Raw genomic sequence first — 19340 nt, 5'->3', positions numbered from 1 at the left:
GGAATCAATTGTGTCCAATCCCCAGAGCTTCTGCGTGAGCCCTTCTGGAATTTCATCACTGGGAGCAGACACCAGCAGCTCTCCTCACGGCCAGGTTTCTTTCTGAGGAGTGGGAAAGTTCAGAGAACAAGAGGCTGAGTCTCATGGCTGAGCCCTCCTTTGAACTGGCACGTGTTGGGCTGCCAGGCTGAGTTGCTTGCTGTCCCCTGGCAGTATGGGGACAATGGGAGGAGCTGTGCAACTGTGAGCCACCGATGTTGGCAGCTCCAGATGCAGCACTCAGAGCTAAGACTAAGCTAACACAAAGCCAAAAAAGTTGATTAATCGGTTGAAACATACTATGGGTTTTGCAATTTTAAATTATAATCTGGCCTACAGTCATAAAAAGCCATGAAAATGAGCAGTCATTCAAAAGATCTGCAGCTGTAGGAGAGTGTTTTGCTCTCAACAAATGTATAAAATGTCAGTTAAGTTTAATGAGACTTACACAGGTGCACGATAACCTTGGGATTTCAAAGTATTTCATTTTTTGTTTGAGTACTAGTGATTGAATTTTCCTGCCTGGCACACAGCTGTCTTTCTTACAAAGATATTTATCTCCAATTAGCCACTTAAACTCTTCCCCATTTCCACAATGGGAACAGAGGATTGCACAGATTAGGGACTGTGCTAATTTCACCTGATTTCCCCAAACAAATTCTGTTATTACTCATTGAGTATACACATAATTATAAAACTGAATGGGACATTACACCTTAGTGGAGGGGGGGTCATTCCACAGAAATTCTGCATTCATCAGTTCAAATGTGAAAAAGTAATATTTACATGAGTTATTTGCTAGCTCTTTACTTTAGAAGTACATTTGCTTTTAAAGGGATACCATGTCAGTCTTAAAGGATATGGAAAAAGTATTCACTGGGAACATTTTCCTAGATTGTTAAATCACAAACTACTCAAGTGCCTTAGTCATAAATCTTCTTTCAGACATGGAGGAAATAGGTGAATTTGTAGAATTCCAGGACCAACAGAGATAACTTGGAGAAGGACTAACTTCCATAGGTCTGGTGTAGATCAGGAATGTTTGCTAAAGAAGCAGATCAAACTTCTGTTATGTCTGTCCTCAAAAATATGGATAGATTCACTTTTGAATAAAAACAGGAAAAAAACAATTAGAACATGCTTGTCAGGATAAGTATTGGGCATATATATGTTTAGAGGGGAGTATTGTAGACAAGCCAAGCTATAGGTTTAAAGCCTTCCAGTAGCATCTATGTAAATCTGAGTGAACAAAAGGCAGAACTACTTTTGGTATATCCATCTTATTGACAATGGAGAATGATTTCCATGAAGGCTGGTAAATATCACAGAGTTTAGTTTCAATAGCACTTACAATAATTGTTTCTGGAGTTTGACTAATTTCTCACCATCATTAGAAAAACAGCATTTGACTTTGAGTTTTCTGACATTGGCTGACCTCTGCGTTAAGGGCATTTAGAGCTGACTTGAATCTGACTGTGTAAATGTGACACTAAATAAAGCTTGAAAATAAACAACTGCAAGCAGCCTTTAGATGAATTGAAGGACTTACTGAAGCATCCACTGTTGTAGAAACTAATGGTTCTTTGGCTACAACATACAGAGTTTTAAAATCTTACAATAGCACTGAAGGGGTATGCTGCTGAAAGGGATCCGGCTTCATGAAAATAAAGGAATCATTCTATAATTATATAGCTGTTCTTTTCTTTCCTATATAACTTTGGGTAGTGACTTTTTTTTTAATACTTTAGTTCAAAAGTTTGAATACTTTAGTTCCTGCAAAAAGTGCATGATTTGACCATGTTCCTGTTTACAGAGACCTGTTCTCTGCCAAAGAAAATATTTGTATCTGTACCACTCTAAGTAAGTACTTCCTCTAGTCTGTGTGCGTGTGTTAGGTTCAGCTTGGCCTTCTGATGGTCTATTGGAGCCCATATATATAAGATCGTGGGCTTTTAAAATTCCTTGTTATAGGTCTAGCAGCAAATATTCAAATAGCCACTGCAAGATTGCTATAACAACATTGTATTGAGGTTTGGTATCCACAGAGAGTGTAAAAGGCTCCATCCACCTTGTTGGTTTTTTCTACCACAACCTGTATTTTGTTATTTTGCCGGTGGCAGGCAAGTTGCTTTCCTTTGCCATGGTGGAAATCCTATTCCAGGACATGCTTTAGCAGGTCAGTGGGCTGAGTTTCTTCTGTACTGATCCTGAAGCTGTAGTGCAATGAGCTCTGTGTGGTCTATTGGTCCCCCCACCATTGGAAATGGCTGTATTCTACAATTTGAGTGATTTTTCAGGGGCCTAAAAATTCTCCTTCATGAGTATAAATAGTATTTTTAAATACTATTTATTTGTGGCGCTGAGGAGAGTTTAGGAGTAACTTTTCCCCCACTCCCTTCTCTTTCTATTTTCTACACATAGAGAAACCTCACAAGATTGTTCAGAAAGTCTGGTGTACAAGCCTCAGTCTAAGATTTAAAAAAGACTAAAAGAAAGAAAAAGAGAAGATATATTAAATAAACTGGGTCCTGAAGACTGTTTAAGCCGTAGGTATATTTGACTAAATGCTGATGACTTTTAATTTAAGAGTTTGCTATATCCTTGAATTAACATCTGCGTGGAGCCCTGTGGCTTCAGTGGGGCTTGTGAGATTTTTGACAATTCCTAAGGGAGTCTTGCAGGTAAGACTGGGTCTTTGTCAAGTTCCTGACAGGACTTTACCTCTGACATGTGTTTGCTTTCTCTTCAGAGGGACATTGTCACAGGCTTCCTGAATGCAAATAAATTAGGTCTACTAGTCTAAAGACTTTAAATTAAAACTTTTCTGTATTCTTGGAAGAGTAGGGCTAGAATTTCACATAAGTCTCTTATTCTTAGGTGTAATTCTAGAAAGAGTTCCAAGACATGGATGGAAAAAATCTGAAAATTCTTCCAGCTTCATTAAAATTGTATATGAATTGACATTTTCTATTGCAACCTTTCTTAGTAATAATAAAAAATATGATATGAATTTATAATAGCAGATAGTTATAACTTGCATTCTAGCTGCAAAGGATAAGGTTTTTTAACATTAAGCAAAACCAAATACTTTGTCCCGCTTGAAATTATCCTTCATGCAATTTAAACTTTGCTCTTCATAGAAGAATTAGTGCATTGCTAAATGTTGGAAATATAGAGAAGAAATTGAATGAGCATTTTCATCTATGTTTTCTACCCACTGTATAAGATATTTAAGTATAGGGATAAAAATAGCCAATTACAATGAAACATTTATTTCCCAGTATCACAAAATCTATGGAACATCAAGTACTTGCTGTTCAGGCCTGTCTTCTTCCTGAAGATGTGATTGGGAGTATTTAAGAGACAATATAATGGTCACATTAAACAAACAAAGCCAAACAATCCTTCTGAAAGTACCCTGAAAGATTGCTAAGAATATCATGATCAAAATGATAATACAATATGAAATATCAATAAACCAGCCTGGTCTCAAGAAATACAAGTAACTCATACCTATACTTGGTTTTGTGCTTGGATTAAGTAAAAAAGGTTAGTCAAATAAATTTTGAATATATGTGTGAATTAGAAATATAAAATGGTGAACATGGAATGAAGTGGACAGAGACTATTAAAAATCTGTCTTCCTACTGCCCATGTGCAGAGTGCCCTGCAGTGGGGGCTGCACTGCATAGGTAATTTCCCACAGGATTGGGTTTGGTTAGGGGACCCACATGGAAAGCTTCTTAGCTGATGGAATCAGCATAGTGAGAGAGATCTCTGGGGTTTGCCACATTTTGTGCAGGGCTTTTTCACACATGGCCCAGTTTGTGTGGGCTTTGCTCTGTGTAGCAGTGGTCAGATTTGATTTGCCTGCTGAGGTTATGTGGGTGTAATTTAATGTCCCAGCAGATTTGAGGAAGAGTATATGTGACATGCTCTGGTACTTTTAAAGGACCTGAATATGAATAATTTATGCAAACCCTTGCTTTCTAACAAGAACTCTCAATCTTTTCCAGGTAGCAAACAGCCATTAACTGAGGGGAAAACGAGCAGTCCAGTTACCTGCTGTGGCTGTCGCTTACCTCTGGGTACATTTCAAACCCCCCATCACTGGATCCAGGTTACAAGGTGAGGTTGTGTCCATGTGCTGCAGGGCCACCAGATTTGAGCATTTCAGCTGCTGCCAGAAATGACATAAAAAGAGGTATAAGAAGATTTTGTATAGAAGTTTTTGCCTGCCATGAGGATCTTAAGGTAGGGGGATTTTTGAGAAGCAAATAAGTTATGCTATTATGGAAATGTACAACCATCTTTAAGATTTAATAGCTATTTTCTAAAGGGACTGAGGCTCATCTAAGCTATCAATCTTTAAAAAGGGTAAGAGGCTGATTTCCTGAACTACATCATGAAAGCAATCAGTTGAGGCAAAATAAAGCATATCAGTGAGTAAGTAGAGTAGATATTCTCTTCCACAATCTGCTTCAGCCCATTAACCAGATGAAAATCCACTTGGTGATGGGTCGCAACTTTGAAAATAAGCCTACCTCATAAAGAATTCTGCATTGAAATAAAAATTTCCAAAAGTTTTCTAAAAGGGCTCAGTTTGCACATTTTTCCACAGCAAAAATTAAATGTAAACTTGATGAATTGTTTCTGAGTAAACTATGTTTTCAATTAGCACTTAATGTTTAAAGGCAGTCCAAAATGTGCTCCACACATGCATTCACAGAATCTTAGTGCAATAACGCTCATAAAAGTTATAAAATATTGGAAAGAAGACAGCATGGAAAGGAAATGGAAAAGTAAAGCAGGCAGAATTAGAGAAACTCTTTTGCATTCTCTATTTGAACCTACACAGCTGTACTGACATTTATTTAATGTCCTGGGCTTATAGTTCTAGTAGTGACACCAACACCCCCAGTGCTAGAATTCTAATTCTGTTACAGAAATTTTTCTTTCTTTTAGCTTTGTGTGAATGTGCATAAATTCAAGTCTTAAATCCCTGACCCATGCAAATTCTGATTCCTTTTTTCCTCCTTTTTCTCTATTACATCCTTCCACTGCTGTTGCTATTCCCCTTTCTTTTATTAATTATCCATAATGTTGTCCATGTTGGCACAGTTTTTCCTTGGCTGATTAAAAGACAGTCCATGTCAACATGGAAAATACTAAAAATATGACAGGTTTTCCTTTTTCATGATTTAAAATTGCATTTAAATTGGGTTTTATGAATGCCCTAGTTTTCCATTTATCAGATCTTACTACCTGATAGAGGTAGATCCTATTTTATAGAAGAGGACTCACTTTTAAGAAAGAAGATAGCCTTTATATAAATTACATTCTCTTGCTAGAAGAAAAATTGTGTTCAAAAGAATCTAAAAGGGTCATCTTGACTATTCCAATCCTTTAAGCAGATGAAAGTTTATGTATTAACAGAGTAATGAAAGGGTAAAAAAGGGGTGGAAGCTTCCATGGCAAGAGAATACATTAAATCAGCAGCTGAAATGTTGCTGCTAACCTCAGCAGGGGCAATCTTTCACCCGTGTGTCTATTGCTTTGACTTGGTGTCAAAAATGCCTGCCTCGAAATTATTAAATCTGTTTTTTCTTACTAATGAAAGATATTAAATAATGTATCTTAAGAAGGTTACCTTATAGAAATCTGAGCAATTCCAGTAAGATGCTGAGCAAGCTAAGTTCCTTTTGTCAATGGAGCTGAGGCCTTTCCCAATTTTAAATGGTAAGTAAGTGGAATCAAAGGCACTTCACCTATCCAGATCAAAAAACAACATGTTTAAAATTGTGTTTTTTCTGGAAAATGTTTATTTAATATAGGGCATTATATCACAGAATATGTTGAGTTGGAAGGGACCCATCATAATCATCCAACTCATGGCCAAGCACAGCACACCTCAAGAATCCTACTGTGTGCCTGAAAATGTTGTCCAAATGTGTCTATAGATACTGAACATTCACTAAACATCTGCTAAGGTTTTCTTAACATGGGAAACAATATCCTGTGTAAATGGATCCCTTCAGTCCTACTTTATAATATGTGTAAAGTCACAGGCACTTTGTTTCATATGGATGTAGTAATAAATGTGGGATTTTTAGGGGGGAAAAATATATTCCTTATTTTAGTGGCCCTTTCCCTGTGAGAGAAGACACTCCCTGGACCTGTCTCCACTTTTGGCTTGCACGGTGCCCCATCTGCTCAGGACACTCCCTTCTGCAGGCCACCCAGGGTGGTTCCCCCAAAGCTCCCTGCAGGCAGCAGGCTCAGGCCCAGAGCAACTGCTGACAAAGTCTCAGTTTGAGCTCACACACATTCCAGTGCATTTGGTCACCTTGGGGTTTATCTTACTTGGAAACTTAGTCTGTAGAGCTTGATCAGTAACTAACTTTCCTTGGAGCATTATGTATGTACTTTTCTCTAAGATTAATTTAGCATATGTGTTCTGTGACTGGCTTGGTGATTCCAAAGTCCCTCCTGGAGCTGCTTTAGCCATTCTCCAGTCACATCTGTAGGCCAGCTCTGTTAATTGGCATGTAGTGTGTACAGGCTTCTCAGCATTTTTATTTTGCTAGGAAATCAGATGTAACTTGGGAGCAATGTGGCTTGTAGGACTGCATTCTGAACTTCTTTCTCATGTTATGGTTGGTAAGAATGTTGCTACAAACTTAAATGTTTTATTGCCCAGGTTTCAAGTAGATGACTCCATCAGCTTTGGATGTTCTGCAAATTCAATTATAAGGCTGAAGATCAATGCTTTAAAATAAGTGTAATGATAGGGAAAACAATTGGCTGGGATATTTACTATACTTTGGTCACAGCCTGATACTTTTGGTCTCATGGAGTCACATCCCATTTGGCCAATGGGATGTTACTCCATGAGACCAAAATGGAAATCATGGGCTCTTTTCTTACCCAAGCTGAAACAATTATAAGTAGAGGAGAGGCAACATGCTGTGCTAATATGACTATTCTGCTTCTGGCAGTTGAGGACACACACTCTTAGGTCCGTACCTTAATAATTAATTAATACAGGTTACTACAGGGCTCCATCTGCATGGGATTTTAGATAGGAACATGGGCAATGAATTTAATTGAGCTCCTGTTCTTTCAGTGGGGTCATTGATGCTTCTTACATTGTGAGAATAAATTCTGTAATATTTCTGAATATGTGAAACCTGCAGCAATTTAAATTTTAAATTAAAATTCACATCTCTTTAAGTATACAGCAACAGATACAAAACTTAAACGACCATGTATGGAATCAATACATAAGATTTTAATAATGTCCTTAGTTTTCACAATTTAAACTCTCAAAGACAGATACAGTGGGGTTTTTTTCTTGAAGACAAGTTGTGTTATACTGGGACATGATGACAAGGTACCAAATGGCTCATTTCGTGCTTGGGGCTGCACTGAGCATATTAAAGCATAGTTCAGTGGTCTGAAATGTTAAGACAAAGTAGTTCTTTATAGTCTTGGACATGAATTTTAAAATAGAAGAATGAAAATGAAATAATACTATTTAAAACTGTGGATAAAGTTTAGTGGTGGTGATTAAGTAATCCTGAGCCTCAACATCTTATAACAAGCCTATGCCCACAAGAGAATAAGGTTAAAAATAAATTTTTGGCCAAATTCTTTGTGTACAGTCCCATTGGTTAAAGTGATTTGCTAGGTCAGAAAAAATATTTGCCTTATGAATATGCTTGTTGGATAGGTCTTTAACTCCTTTTGCAGGGACTTTCAGTCAGTGAAACGGAACAAAGTAAGCTACCTTAAGGTCCTCAGGTAAATTAATTAAATATTAGGAAAAACAGTGAAGACCATTGGCTGGGACCCATTTGAGTTACAGATTAGCATTTGCCCTTGCCACTTAAGTGGGTAGCTTGCTGTGATCCTTTTATGTTCTCACTTAATCAGTTTAAGTTCTTAGGCAGACAGAAGCCAGCTTGACAATGAATTTGTAATAAAGAATAAAATAATGATGCTGTTTTTCCTGTTCTAGGTAAAGAATAAGTATAGTTTTCAGAGGACTTCATGCAAGACTTTCCCTAATTATTTTCCTAATTAATTCCTTGACTTTTTTTGCTTAGACTAATGTTGAGTTTAATTAAATTGAGACATTCTAAAGAAAAGGCTGCCAGTGCCAATAACTTAACTGGGTTTGGAGTTCCTCATAGCAAAAGCCTATTTATGGTGACTGACATAATCCAAGACTCCTCACTAGCAGCTTTAAAGCAAAGTATCATCCTGTGTCCCAAAATTAAAAATAAACTGAAACAACATTACAAAGATTGAATGCAACAAGAAAGATATCTTTCAAGTCCTATCTTTAGGACTTGAATTCATTTATTAAACCTTCCTGTACAAGGGTTGATGGGAATATTCTACAACTGGGCAGCAGTGTTATGGTGTAGCATTGTTTAAATCTCTACCTATACTAGTTTTTTTTTGTGTGGATTTCTCTGTGGGAAGATTATGATTTGGAGGCTGTGCAGTTTGGAATCTAGTCCATTTAAAATATGATTGAAAAGTAGTATAATATTCCTCTGTTTTCATTCTTGCCCTTTTCTGTAGTTTCCTATTACATTTTCTCATTTTAAATAGCAGAATTTTCTTTCCTTTTACTATGTGAAAGACCTGTATAAAATGGAGAAACTGATTCCTCATGCAGTAATGGTCTTAAAAGTGCAAAGTGAACACACTTCAAAGGTAGAACTATTTTCCCCTCATATATTATTTCAGTCATGTTCATTTTAATGGTTAATTCCAAGAAAGGGCAAGCATTTTATGTGGACTATATTTTTGCAAGTTAAATATATGGTGTGGAAATTTCCTGCCTTTTTTTTTAAGCTAAGTGTGTGATCGAAGAAGTTATACAAGGTGGAAATTTCAAACAGCACTTACTGTGGATTTAACTGCCTACATAAAACTTGATGGCAACTCTCACATTGGTGTGAGCTCCCTTTGGTGAAACCACACTGCTTTTGAAAATCTTGCTTGTCTTTGAACAGATACCCTTTGAATTCAGCTAGAGTTTATTTCCAGTCTCCATGAATCCGCTGATTTCATAATGATCTAAAACACTGATGCGGGTTCTCGTATGTAGCAGATGGCTCACACATTTATGTGAAGATACTTTCTATCAGCTTGGCACTGATTAGTTTAGAACAGGAGCACTGTCTCAGTGTATGTAAAAGTGTGAAAGGTGAGAGAGGCTCTTAAACTCCATTGGAGAGACCCTCGTGGAGATTGGATTTTAATTGCTCATATGTATGCATGCTCGGATGCATCTGAAGCTGCTAATTGGGTTTTTCTGGCCTGACTTTGAGATTTTGAAACATTTAAGTGTGTGAATTATATTTTAATATATTTCTGTGTCCTCACAATTACATAAGAGTATTCCCTAGCCACATCTATCACTCACAATGTGCTTTGACTTTTGAGTAATTTTGAATTTTACATATGACTTTTAGGTCAGATAACTTACAGTACTGACTTACTGGCTAAAAGTAGGTAATAGCAGCAAACAGGATATTAGGGAGTACTTAGTTATATATTTTTTCAGAGTATTGTATCTTGACATTTCTAGGAGTGTCCTAGCTTTGGGGAACTCTCATTTCACTGAGACTTTTTATAGCTTATCACTGAGCAGACACTGCTTCTGTGTGAAGATTTTGCTGTTGCGATTTGTCGTTTCCCTACCTGTTGTATAAAAATTCTTAAAACATGAAGATTGCTCTAATGTGAAGCACAAAACACCTCCCCTGTGAAGACAGGCTGGAGTAGTTGGGGTTGTTCAGCCTGGAGAGGGCTCTGGGGAGACTTTGTAGTATCCTGCCAGTACTCAAAGGGGGTCTGTCGGAAAGGTGGGGACACATATTTTGGCAGGGTCTGTTGCAATTGGACAAGGGGTAATGTTTTTAAACCAAAAGAATGTCGGTTCAGACTAGGTATAAAGAAGAATTTTATGATCAGAGTGATGAAATACGGAAAAGGAGTCCCAGAGAGGTGGTGGATGCCCCATGTCTGGAAACCTTCAATGTCAGGCTGGACAGAGCTCTGAGAAGCTTCATCTATTTGAAGATGTCCCTTCTTGTTGCAGGGGGCTTAGACTAGATGACTTATAAAGGTCCTTTACAACCTTAACTATTCTGTGATTCTATTAGAAAGTGATTTTTTAATTATGTCATATCCCTTTTTCATTTCTTGTGAGTAATCAGCCACAAATTGGTAGCTGAGGCAATCCTGAATTCAAAGTGTCTCCTGCAGGTGGAAGGAGCCTGGGTTTATTTCCTGCTTTTCCACATTTATTCCTCTACTGAGATGGACTAGACAAAGAGGATTCAGTCCTATGAGTTCTGCAGTCTCTATGTCTACTAAATTAGGTGTGGTTTTATACTGTAAGCTGGACGTGTAACAATGAAGGTGGTTTGGAGAAGAATCTGCTCCAGGAACTGGGGCCCAGGATTCTCCTCCCAAGGAATTTTCTTCTTCTGTAAGTTTTCCTTGGCACAGAAGAAAAATGAGCTCCAAAAAAGGCTTTACTAGTGAATCCATGACCTTGGGCTAATTTGCAAAATTCCACATTCCTCTGTTCTTACAGAATCCTAAAATCTATGGAAAAAAGTGAAAAAAAAAAACTGGAGAGAAGTTGCTGCATAAATATACAATATTATTCTATGCAACGTTGGCTTCTCCCCTATTGAGAGGAAGAAGGGAGAAGTGACTCTGAGCATACTTGGAATTATTTATCTGCCCACTCTTAATTATCTGGTCTGACTCTATTCACAGTAGTGGTACCTGAAGATTTTCTCTCACTCAAATCCAGTGGAATGCAATCAAAAAGCTTGGACCTGGAAGTGAATCTGTTTAAATGAAAAATGATAGACTTAATGATTCCATATGATGCTTGTAATGAATCTGAAACCATCTCTAAGTGCAGAGCCGTGATAAAAGGATGTATTTATAAGGGAGTGTAAGGGCATGGATTCAATTAGTATCCTTTGCTATCCTATTGTTCATCTGTTTCAGTTATGTGCATAACTTGGTAGTGGGACCAAAGGACAACTTCTAGATATCACTGTAGGAATCACTCCTAGGAGTGAAATCACAGAATGTATCTTTGAATACCTCAGGGAAAAAAAAGTGTCAAGACAGCTTGGTGCAGGAGAGTAGGGAACTTTGATGTTGTTCTCTTTCAGTGTATTTTTACAGTCATCTCTGGTTTTGCTATTCGAGTAGGTTTGATGTAGCATTGCAGGACTGTAACCCATTTTCTGGGTTACCTTTCTTCTTCTGGGCACTCTGGTCCTTTGAAGAGACAGAAGAAAACTTCACAGGCTTTAGGATTCTGCATCACTGAGGGTGCTAAATCAACCTGTGATTAGCCAGGGAATTTCCAATCTATGAATCCAGGTGAAGATGTTTACTTCAAATAGGATTGTTCTCAAGCTGAAATAGCTGAACACAGAAAACCTTCCAGCAGATGAATCTGTATTTCCCTGCAGCAGGTATAGATGACCCCATTCTTAGCTAATGAGGGGATTAGTGACTGAGCTTCCTTTCAGCAGACCATAAACACTGTGGGAAGAAAGAAATTTAACATTCTACTCCCAGTTGCAAGTGATCCACAAAAGAGAGATTTGCTTTGTGCTCACGCTAGAATGCTAATTAAGGCACATTGTTAAGGGCTAAATACTAGGCTGGGGCTTAGGTAGATTTGTCAGGGAACAGGGGCAGAGAAGAAAAGCAGGTATTTGGATAGTTTGAACAGGCATACTGGTATTAAAAATGTAGAGCATCTTCCAGTGATTTCCAACAGTCTTCCCAACTGGTAGGACAGTAAATATAAACCACGTAGGCATTCGAGGAAAGATTATTCAGCAAAAGAATTCATTTGAGTGAAGGGGGCTTATTTCCAAGTTGCTGAAGCAAGCTGCCTTATTTTAGCTCCGTGAGCCCCTCTCAAGGGACTGCAGTCCCGATTGATAGCACAGCGAGGCAGGGGGCAGTTATCGGGAGAGGAGGAAATCCTCTGGCGTGCTGGGAGCGATCAGTTCCTAATAAGGGAATCGGCTCCAAATGGGGCTATACCCTCCATTTCCAGCAAGCGTGCGCTGGGTGTGGTAAAAGCAGAGCTTTCTCTTCCTGACAGCTTCTTAAAACTCTGCCTTTGCTCGCTTAATAAATGGTCGTGAAAAAGCACATGCACTGCCCAGCAGCAGGAAAGTATCCCGCAAGTGTGCTCGTAAAGAGAAAAGTTCAAGGAAGAGTGAAGCCAGCTCTGATTCGGTTATTTACCATCAATCAGACTGTTGCTTGGCAGGGAGTGGATGGTTAGGAGCCTGAACGAGCTGAAAAGGGGCAGGAAGAAAGTGGAGGCAGCATTCTTCCTATTTAAAGCTGCATCCCCTGAAAGGAGTGTTTGCAGACTGCGCTGGAGCTGGTGCTGAAAGGAGGGCTCGCAGACTTTGTCCTGGAACTGATGCGGAAAGGCAGAACGACTCCTCAGCTGGCTTCATGGTGCTAAAATAACCTTACGATTCTGCACTTTTTGCTGCCCAGGGAGGATACATGTCTAATATCTAGGCATGATGGCAGTCTTGGTACAAACGAGAACTTTTTTCATCCTCGCTGCTTTATTAGGCCGATTTGTAACCATAAAAGCGCAAGAAGTGGAAGAGTATGAAGGTGGTGAGTTTCTCTCTACCTCTAAAACAATTGTCATAATCCCCTCTCTTTGCATGCGGTGTGTTTATTGTGTGATTTGGCTAATAAGTGGAGCGGAAAACCTGTGGGATAGGAGAGTAAGACTTTTGCTTTCACATATTGCGAAGGGGGCAGAGAGGGGTTTGCGCTTTGGCTTTTTGAGCGGAAGACCGAGGTTTGCGGCGCTCGCTGCGGGCGCAGAGCGGGAGGGGCGGTCAAAGGCCAAGTGCTGCCGCGGGGCGCTCGGGCTGAGCCCCCGTCCCGGCGGGGCTGCGGCCGCTCCGAAGTTCCCAACAAAAGAAAGGGCTTGGGACGCGGCTGGCGGACAGCTGGGCAAGCGAGCTGGGAGAGTAAACAGCGAAGCCTCGCAGGGTGGAGTCGTTTGCGCTGAACTACATCTGCTTTATCACATTCTTTGTTTTAGAGAAATGCAGAAACGTGGATTCTCCCTTTTTTCACCCCTCCCCCCTCCTCCTTTCCTTTTCATTTTCCTTTCTTTCCTTCTCGGGCTCGTTTTCCCCCAGGCTCCTGCGGAGGGGCTGCCTGACGCCGCGGATGGCACAGAGCCTCCCCTCCGCCCGGGGCTGGCGGAGCGGGGCGAGCTCCGTGCGGGCAGGAGCGCTGGGCTGCGAGCCTCACCCGCCCCACTGCCCTGACTGCGGCTGCTTGGTAGCCCTTCGTGTTTAGTGCCACTTCAGTGCCTGCGAGGGAGACACTGATGGGCAGGAGAAGGCGTAGTGACTGCACTCTTTCATCAGTCGGGATGGATGTCGTGATCTGTGTTGATTTCCTGAAATGTGAGCAGGCTGGTGGTGGGACAGTCTGCAGCTATTGTACTCTGGAGCGTACTTCCTAGCCTTCTTATATGTAACACTGGCTTCTTTTCCAAATTGTGCCCTACAAAGTCCCTTTGTAGGGCATTCCAGCACATTGTAGGATGTACCCTACAATGCAGTTTGCACTTATTTTATCGTGTGTTTTTAAGAGTCTAATTTTTCTTGTAACTGAACCTCTCTGGTAAAACGCTGGATTGCGTAAGTGAGGAGGAGTCAAAGTCTGATGAATAAACCAGTGCAATATTTCTGAAACTTTTGTTCTACAAAGCAAAATGAGACTGTCCTGCCCGTGCACAGCTGTGTGAGAAGTCCCATAGAGGGGGCGCTTTATATAAACTTCTGAGTGTAATTCATATACTTGCCATAAAGGGAGGCATATATTATGCATTTTTCAATTATATGTAATACCAAACAAAACACTTTGAAAATACTGACTTCATTTTTGGTATCAATTTAATAAAAATTATAGCTTTTTGCCTATTTTAAAAAAATGCAAAAATTATATGAGTTTTCTGCGGGGTTATTACATTTGCTAGATTTTTGGAATTGTGGAAATGATGGGATAAGCCAGTAATGTAGCAACACGTTCTGGGATGTATTTCCAATGTGCTGATGGCTGAGGCCACTGAGAGGTATGTGGTAAGTCAGAGAGCAAAATATGTTGTAATAAATTAGTGACATCTGTTTACACTTACATCACTTACTCATCTTCCTGTTTGAGAATTAATAGCTTTTGTCTACCATGCAGACCCTTTTCCAATGTTCATTATATTAAAAGAAAACCAAACCCAGACCTATTTTAATGTGGTGTGAGTTTTGGTGCAGTGAAGATAGAAGTAGGGTGTATTCTACACATTGGTCTGGTTTAATTGCATAAGAAAGGGATTTCACCTTTCATTTACTTCCTGATTGAAGCCTACAAATGCTGAAGAGTGGGCAGGTTTTACCCTTAGCTTGTCTTGGGTTTGGTATTTGTGTAGAGGTCCAACATCAGCCAACATTGTATTTTACTGCAGGTGACTTTGTCTGTAGAGCTGCTTTATTTCTCATTCACTTATGTACTACTTGAATATAGGTACTACCAGATAAACGAATATTAGAGATATCTGGGAAAGGAAGAAGGACACTTCAGGAAGTGTAGATTAGAAAAATCTATCCACCTTTCAGAAAGGATGTAAACTAGTGTTGTACCAGTCATTTTTCATGACAATCCTAGAAAAAACAAGGATTGAATGCTGCTTGTCAACTTTAGTCGCAGTGGCATGAAGAAATAGCTTTTGTGGTAGTATGTTACAGAATTTATCATAAGGGGGATTGATATTGAATATAACAAAGCAGATAATATGGTTAAAAAACCTTAATGAAAGAACTGTAATGCTTCAAACCAAACATATTGCTTACCTTTTTGTCAATTACCATTCCTTTACCAATTACCATTCCTGTGCTTTTAAATTATGCCAGTTTCTTTATTATTTTTTTTTTTCCTTTTGAAACCCTTGCAGATTGATCTGTTCTGCTCAAGAGCACTTGGCTGTTAGTGCTACACGGTGCACATGCTTAAAATGCATGTAAAAATGTGAAAACCAGACACTTCCAAACCTATTACAGCAAAATTGGTCATTTTGAGACTGTTTAAATGTGCCTTTTAAAAAGTTATTTATCAATAAGGTCAGTGCTGCAAAATCCTAGAAGGACTGAAAGATCCCGGTTTTAATTTCTTTGTGGAGACCTGATCTTGTTCAGAAATGCAACAGGATCAGAAAGTGCCCAGGAGGTGACTGAAATTTTGTGCTGTTTAAGTGCCGAATACCTGAAAGCTCTGAACCTTTCATACAGGGTTTTCCACACAACTCTACAATCCTTCCTCTTTCCCTAGGGCTGGGCATAGAGGGAACTACTAGCTGAAGCAGGATGTGCTTCTGGGACCCTTTCCCATCCCCTTGGGAGTGTAAAAGTTTATTAGAAACACACCTTTAGTAGAAACACACTAAAAATTAGAAACACACCTTTAGTAGAAAATCAGTACGCTTGGATCGGATTTGAACTTGTGGGAATCACCTTGTTCAAGAAGAATTGTCTGTACAAATTGCCTGTGGGTGTGGCAGTGGTGGTTTATTGCCACCATTTCCCATATTTCTCTTCAATCCTATACTTACCTTTGGTTCTCATCAGTTTTTGCAATGTGCCATTGTCTGAGTTATATTTTCCTGTCCACCTCTTGTGGTGTCAACCCTCCTTCAGCTGAGATCAGTGTGAGCCCTGGTGTTGATTTAAAAATATCTAATTTGTTAGATAGTGTGAACAAGGAAGAAAAGAAGGTAATTTTTCTGTTTAGATTAATGATCCTCTTTGCCTTTTTTGGATTCTCAAGGTCTTTCATTTTGTCTGGAAACCATGCAAGGGAGACAGGAGATTGGACTCACTTTGGAGACACAGGAAGCTCAGCTGCTGGAATGAGGGCTGTTAACTGTGTCCATTATCTTCTCACTGATATCTTTAGGGAGATAAGACCTTGTTACATTGCACAGTCCTAATAATGGGGCAAGTGTTGGGAATAAGATGACAAGTGAAAGTCCTCTGTAGCTATAAGAAAGTAACAAAATTGAGTATTTGTGCCAAATGCTTCTTCAGATTTTATGGATCTTTCATCTATGTCCAACTTCTAAGGAGAATGATATTGTATGATTCTATATGAAAGAGGAGACGCACCCCTGTTTTTACAATTGTCACAATTTTAGTGAGGATCTGATAATACTTAGAGTTACAGAATCATTTTTAGGTTGGAAAAGACCCTTAAGATCATTGAACCCAACTGTTTGCACAGCACTGCTTCAGCAGACTGATACCAGCTCAGCTTGGTGCTGGCTGTGAGCTTGCTGTGATCCCCTCATGCAGATCATTGGCAAAGTTGTTGAACAGAACTGGGCCCAATACTGAGCCCTGGGGAGCACCACTGGTGACCAGATACCAACTGGATTTAACTCCATTCACCACCAGTCTTAGGGCTTGGCCATCCAGGCAGTTCTGTACCCATTCAACAGTGCACCCATCCAAGCCGTGAGCAGCCAATTTCTCCAGGAGCATGCCATGGAAAACAGTGACCAAAGCTTTACTAAGTTCCAAGCAGACAACACCCCAGCCTTCTCCTCATCCCATAAGTGGGTCACAATAAAAGAAGATAAGGCTGGTCAAGCAAGACCTGCTTTTCATAAACCCATGCTGGCTGGACCTGGTTATGTATGTAAATGCAAATGATAATCCCCTGGTTATGCTGTATTAATTCTTTTTTCCCCCCAAAGTTCAAAATCCCCAGATTATGTCTGTACTTCTGCTTTCTTAGTGAGAAAACCTGCATATGTGTGCATGTAGGTATATGTGTTTGGGGGTTTAAGCATACTAAATAATTCAAAAATAGGAATTAATATAACTCTAAACAAGCAGCAAATAGGAATCTAGTATCTATTAGACAAAGTTGTAGTTCTGTGGGGACTAACTCATTGAATTAGAAAATTTGGGGTTGACTTTCCTGACTGTAAAAGTGTGGGAAGGATACTCTACACAGAAATTTCTACAAGAAGACTCCTCGAGAGGATTCCTTCTGTTCAGCCTGAGCAAAACTTTGCTCAGAATTATGGAATACATAAAATTGAGGGTCATGCTGAACTATTTGCATTAACTTGTAGTTTTTTGGAAAATTCATTGTGATTGAAGAATAATTGCATGCTGTGTTTGTTAGTGCAGGCATTTTTTCTCCCTGATGTTTACAAATATGGATTATTGCCATAGAAACTGAATGGCCATTTCATGACTCATGTTTTAACATGCTCAGTCTTCATTTCTTGGTGAGGTCTTTTCATCCTTGCAATTTGTTTCAGTGTGATAATATTCTATCAGCTTGATTTGCTCATGCAATACATGTAGGATTGGTCCTGTTAAACAATAGTTAAATGCAAGTTGGTTAAAAATACATATTTTTAAACTTTGCAATGCTTTAGAAGTTTTCAGAAAAAAAGAAATATCTATCAAATCCCTTGACTGGTAATAAATGCTCCTAGGAAACCCTGCTTAGGAACAACTTCTGGGTTGAAGTTGTGTTTACTATCTAGGTAAACTGTAAGTTACGATTTTTCTGTGGTTAGAAGTAAAAGCGGCCAACTGGACACAACTTGGTTTTTGGTGTTTTTTCAGAAAAGAAACACAGATTCTTGTGTGTATATGCAGGGAAGCAGGAACTTCAAGGGCAGATCTTGATGCAACAATATAATCCTTTAAGAAAACCGAGCAGATGTTCATGGCCTGTATACAACTATTTTTCCATATACAGATGAAGGCAACAAACTCAGTGCCAAGAAATAACAAAGTAATAAAAAATACTCGAAATTCCAGCTGGAGGCATGTGATCTATCCTTATATGTGCACTGTTTCACTTATGTTTGTCATTGTGACCCTGCACATTTTTGTGTGTAAAGTCCTGATGATATAATTTTCTCAGAAATTCTTAGAAAGAATAAATCAAAGTGTTGTTCCAGTGGATTTCTCAGTTGGGTCAGGGAAGAGACACTGGACTTGCAATTCAGTTTATTGTGTAGAAACCCCCCATTCTTTATACAACCAACAAGGCAAACCCAAGTATCCTTTAATGTAAAATGAATAAATTAATCAGATTAACTTGGAATTTCAGTTTTTGACAAAGGCTTCTTGGAGTTTGAACTTTCAGAGCACGAGGAAGGATTGTTGCACTGCCTGAAATCTCAAGCTGCAACAGACCCACCTTGTTCAACTGTCCTTGAATGCCCTGGTGAGGCTGTCATGTGCAGAGGGTCAGGTATGATTTGAGCTGGAAAGTAGGATGCATTAATTCCAAGTTTAATGAAGAAAATATATTTCTTTCCATGGTATAAAATGAGAAACCAGGTGCTTTCAAGCTGGATAAAAATGGCTCTTTACTATGGCAGTCATGTAATGCTTAGAGGAACAGAGTTACCCCAGGGGGTGGGATCATGTATTATTTATGTCTTTTATGTAATCATTGCATTGTGTATGTACAAATAATACCATTTCTCTAGATACTTTTTTTTTGGTCATGGATTGTTCTGTGATTCTGTGCTTTTCCTAGCTTAAATTTAGAGAAATTTGAAGAGTTAGTGCTCTTCCTGAACTACAAAAAAGGATAAACCAGGGGTACTGACTATAGGAAGTAACATAATTATTTTAATATAAGTGGTTATTTTATAATTTGATTTATAATTATGAAAACAGTAATGTGCTGGAAGCTTTGAATGATGATAAAGCCTTGATTCTGTGGTAATTAAAATATCCAAACCGTTGCTTACAATTATCTCTCCTTAGTAAGCAACATACATTTTTCATAGCCTGCTGTGCTGCCTTTTATTCTGCAGTGAGAAACAATTCCATTATTCCACTATCCCACCCGCATTTGCTGCCGAAAGGTCATGTGTTATATAAGCACCAAGACTAAGAATGATTGTCAGAGGGCCAGTGGTGGGATGCTCCCTGTTCAGGGAACTTCTATTCATGCAGACCCTCGGGATTCTGTTTGTATCTGCTGCTGAAGATAGGTCTTGTCTTTGGAGAGCTGTCCTAAGGTTGTTCCTTGGCCACATTGCTACCAGCTGAAACTTGTTTGGAATTTTGGAGAATTTGCATTTTTCTGCAGCTTTGTGTGAGCAGTATAGCTGGGAGAGTGATATAATGAAGTTGTTTTCATACTGAAAAGCT

General features: G+C 39.2%; 1 protein-coding gene across 3 annotated transcripts in view; it reads left to right on the top strand.

Moving 5' to 3' along the window:
- COL5A2 (collagen type V alpha 2 chain) overlaps positions 1-19340 on the top strand; it is a 129565-nt gene that overhangs the window by 20040 nt on the left and 90185 nt on the right. The window contains exon 2 of one of the 3 annotated variants that reach the window (XM_074548171.1): positions 4056-4167. Coding sequence is in view for 2 of the 3 variants with exons in the window: in XM_005486948.2 (XP_005487005.2) it covers positions 12648-12750 (103 nt within the window). In the remaining variant the exon portion in view is untranslated. Of the gene's footprint in view, positions 1-4055; positions 4168-12191; positions 12751-19340 lie in introns of those variants that run through there. The other 2 variants (XM_026793398.2, XM_005486948.2) reach the window with 2 other exon arrangements.

This window comes from Zonotrichia albicollis, chromosome 10 (assembly GCF_047830755.1).
Source record: "Zonotrichia albicollis isolate bZonAlb1 chromosome 10, bZonAlb1.hap1, whole genome shotgun sequence".
NCBI classification, from domain to species: Eukaryota; Metazoa; Chordata; class Aves; order Passeriformes; family Passerellidae; genus Zonotrichia; species Zonotrichia albicollis.
This window is presented reverse-complemented; position numbering and strand designations above follow the sequence as displayed.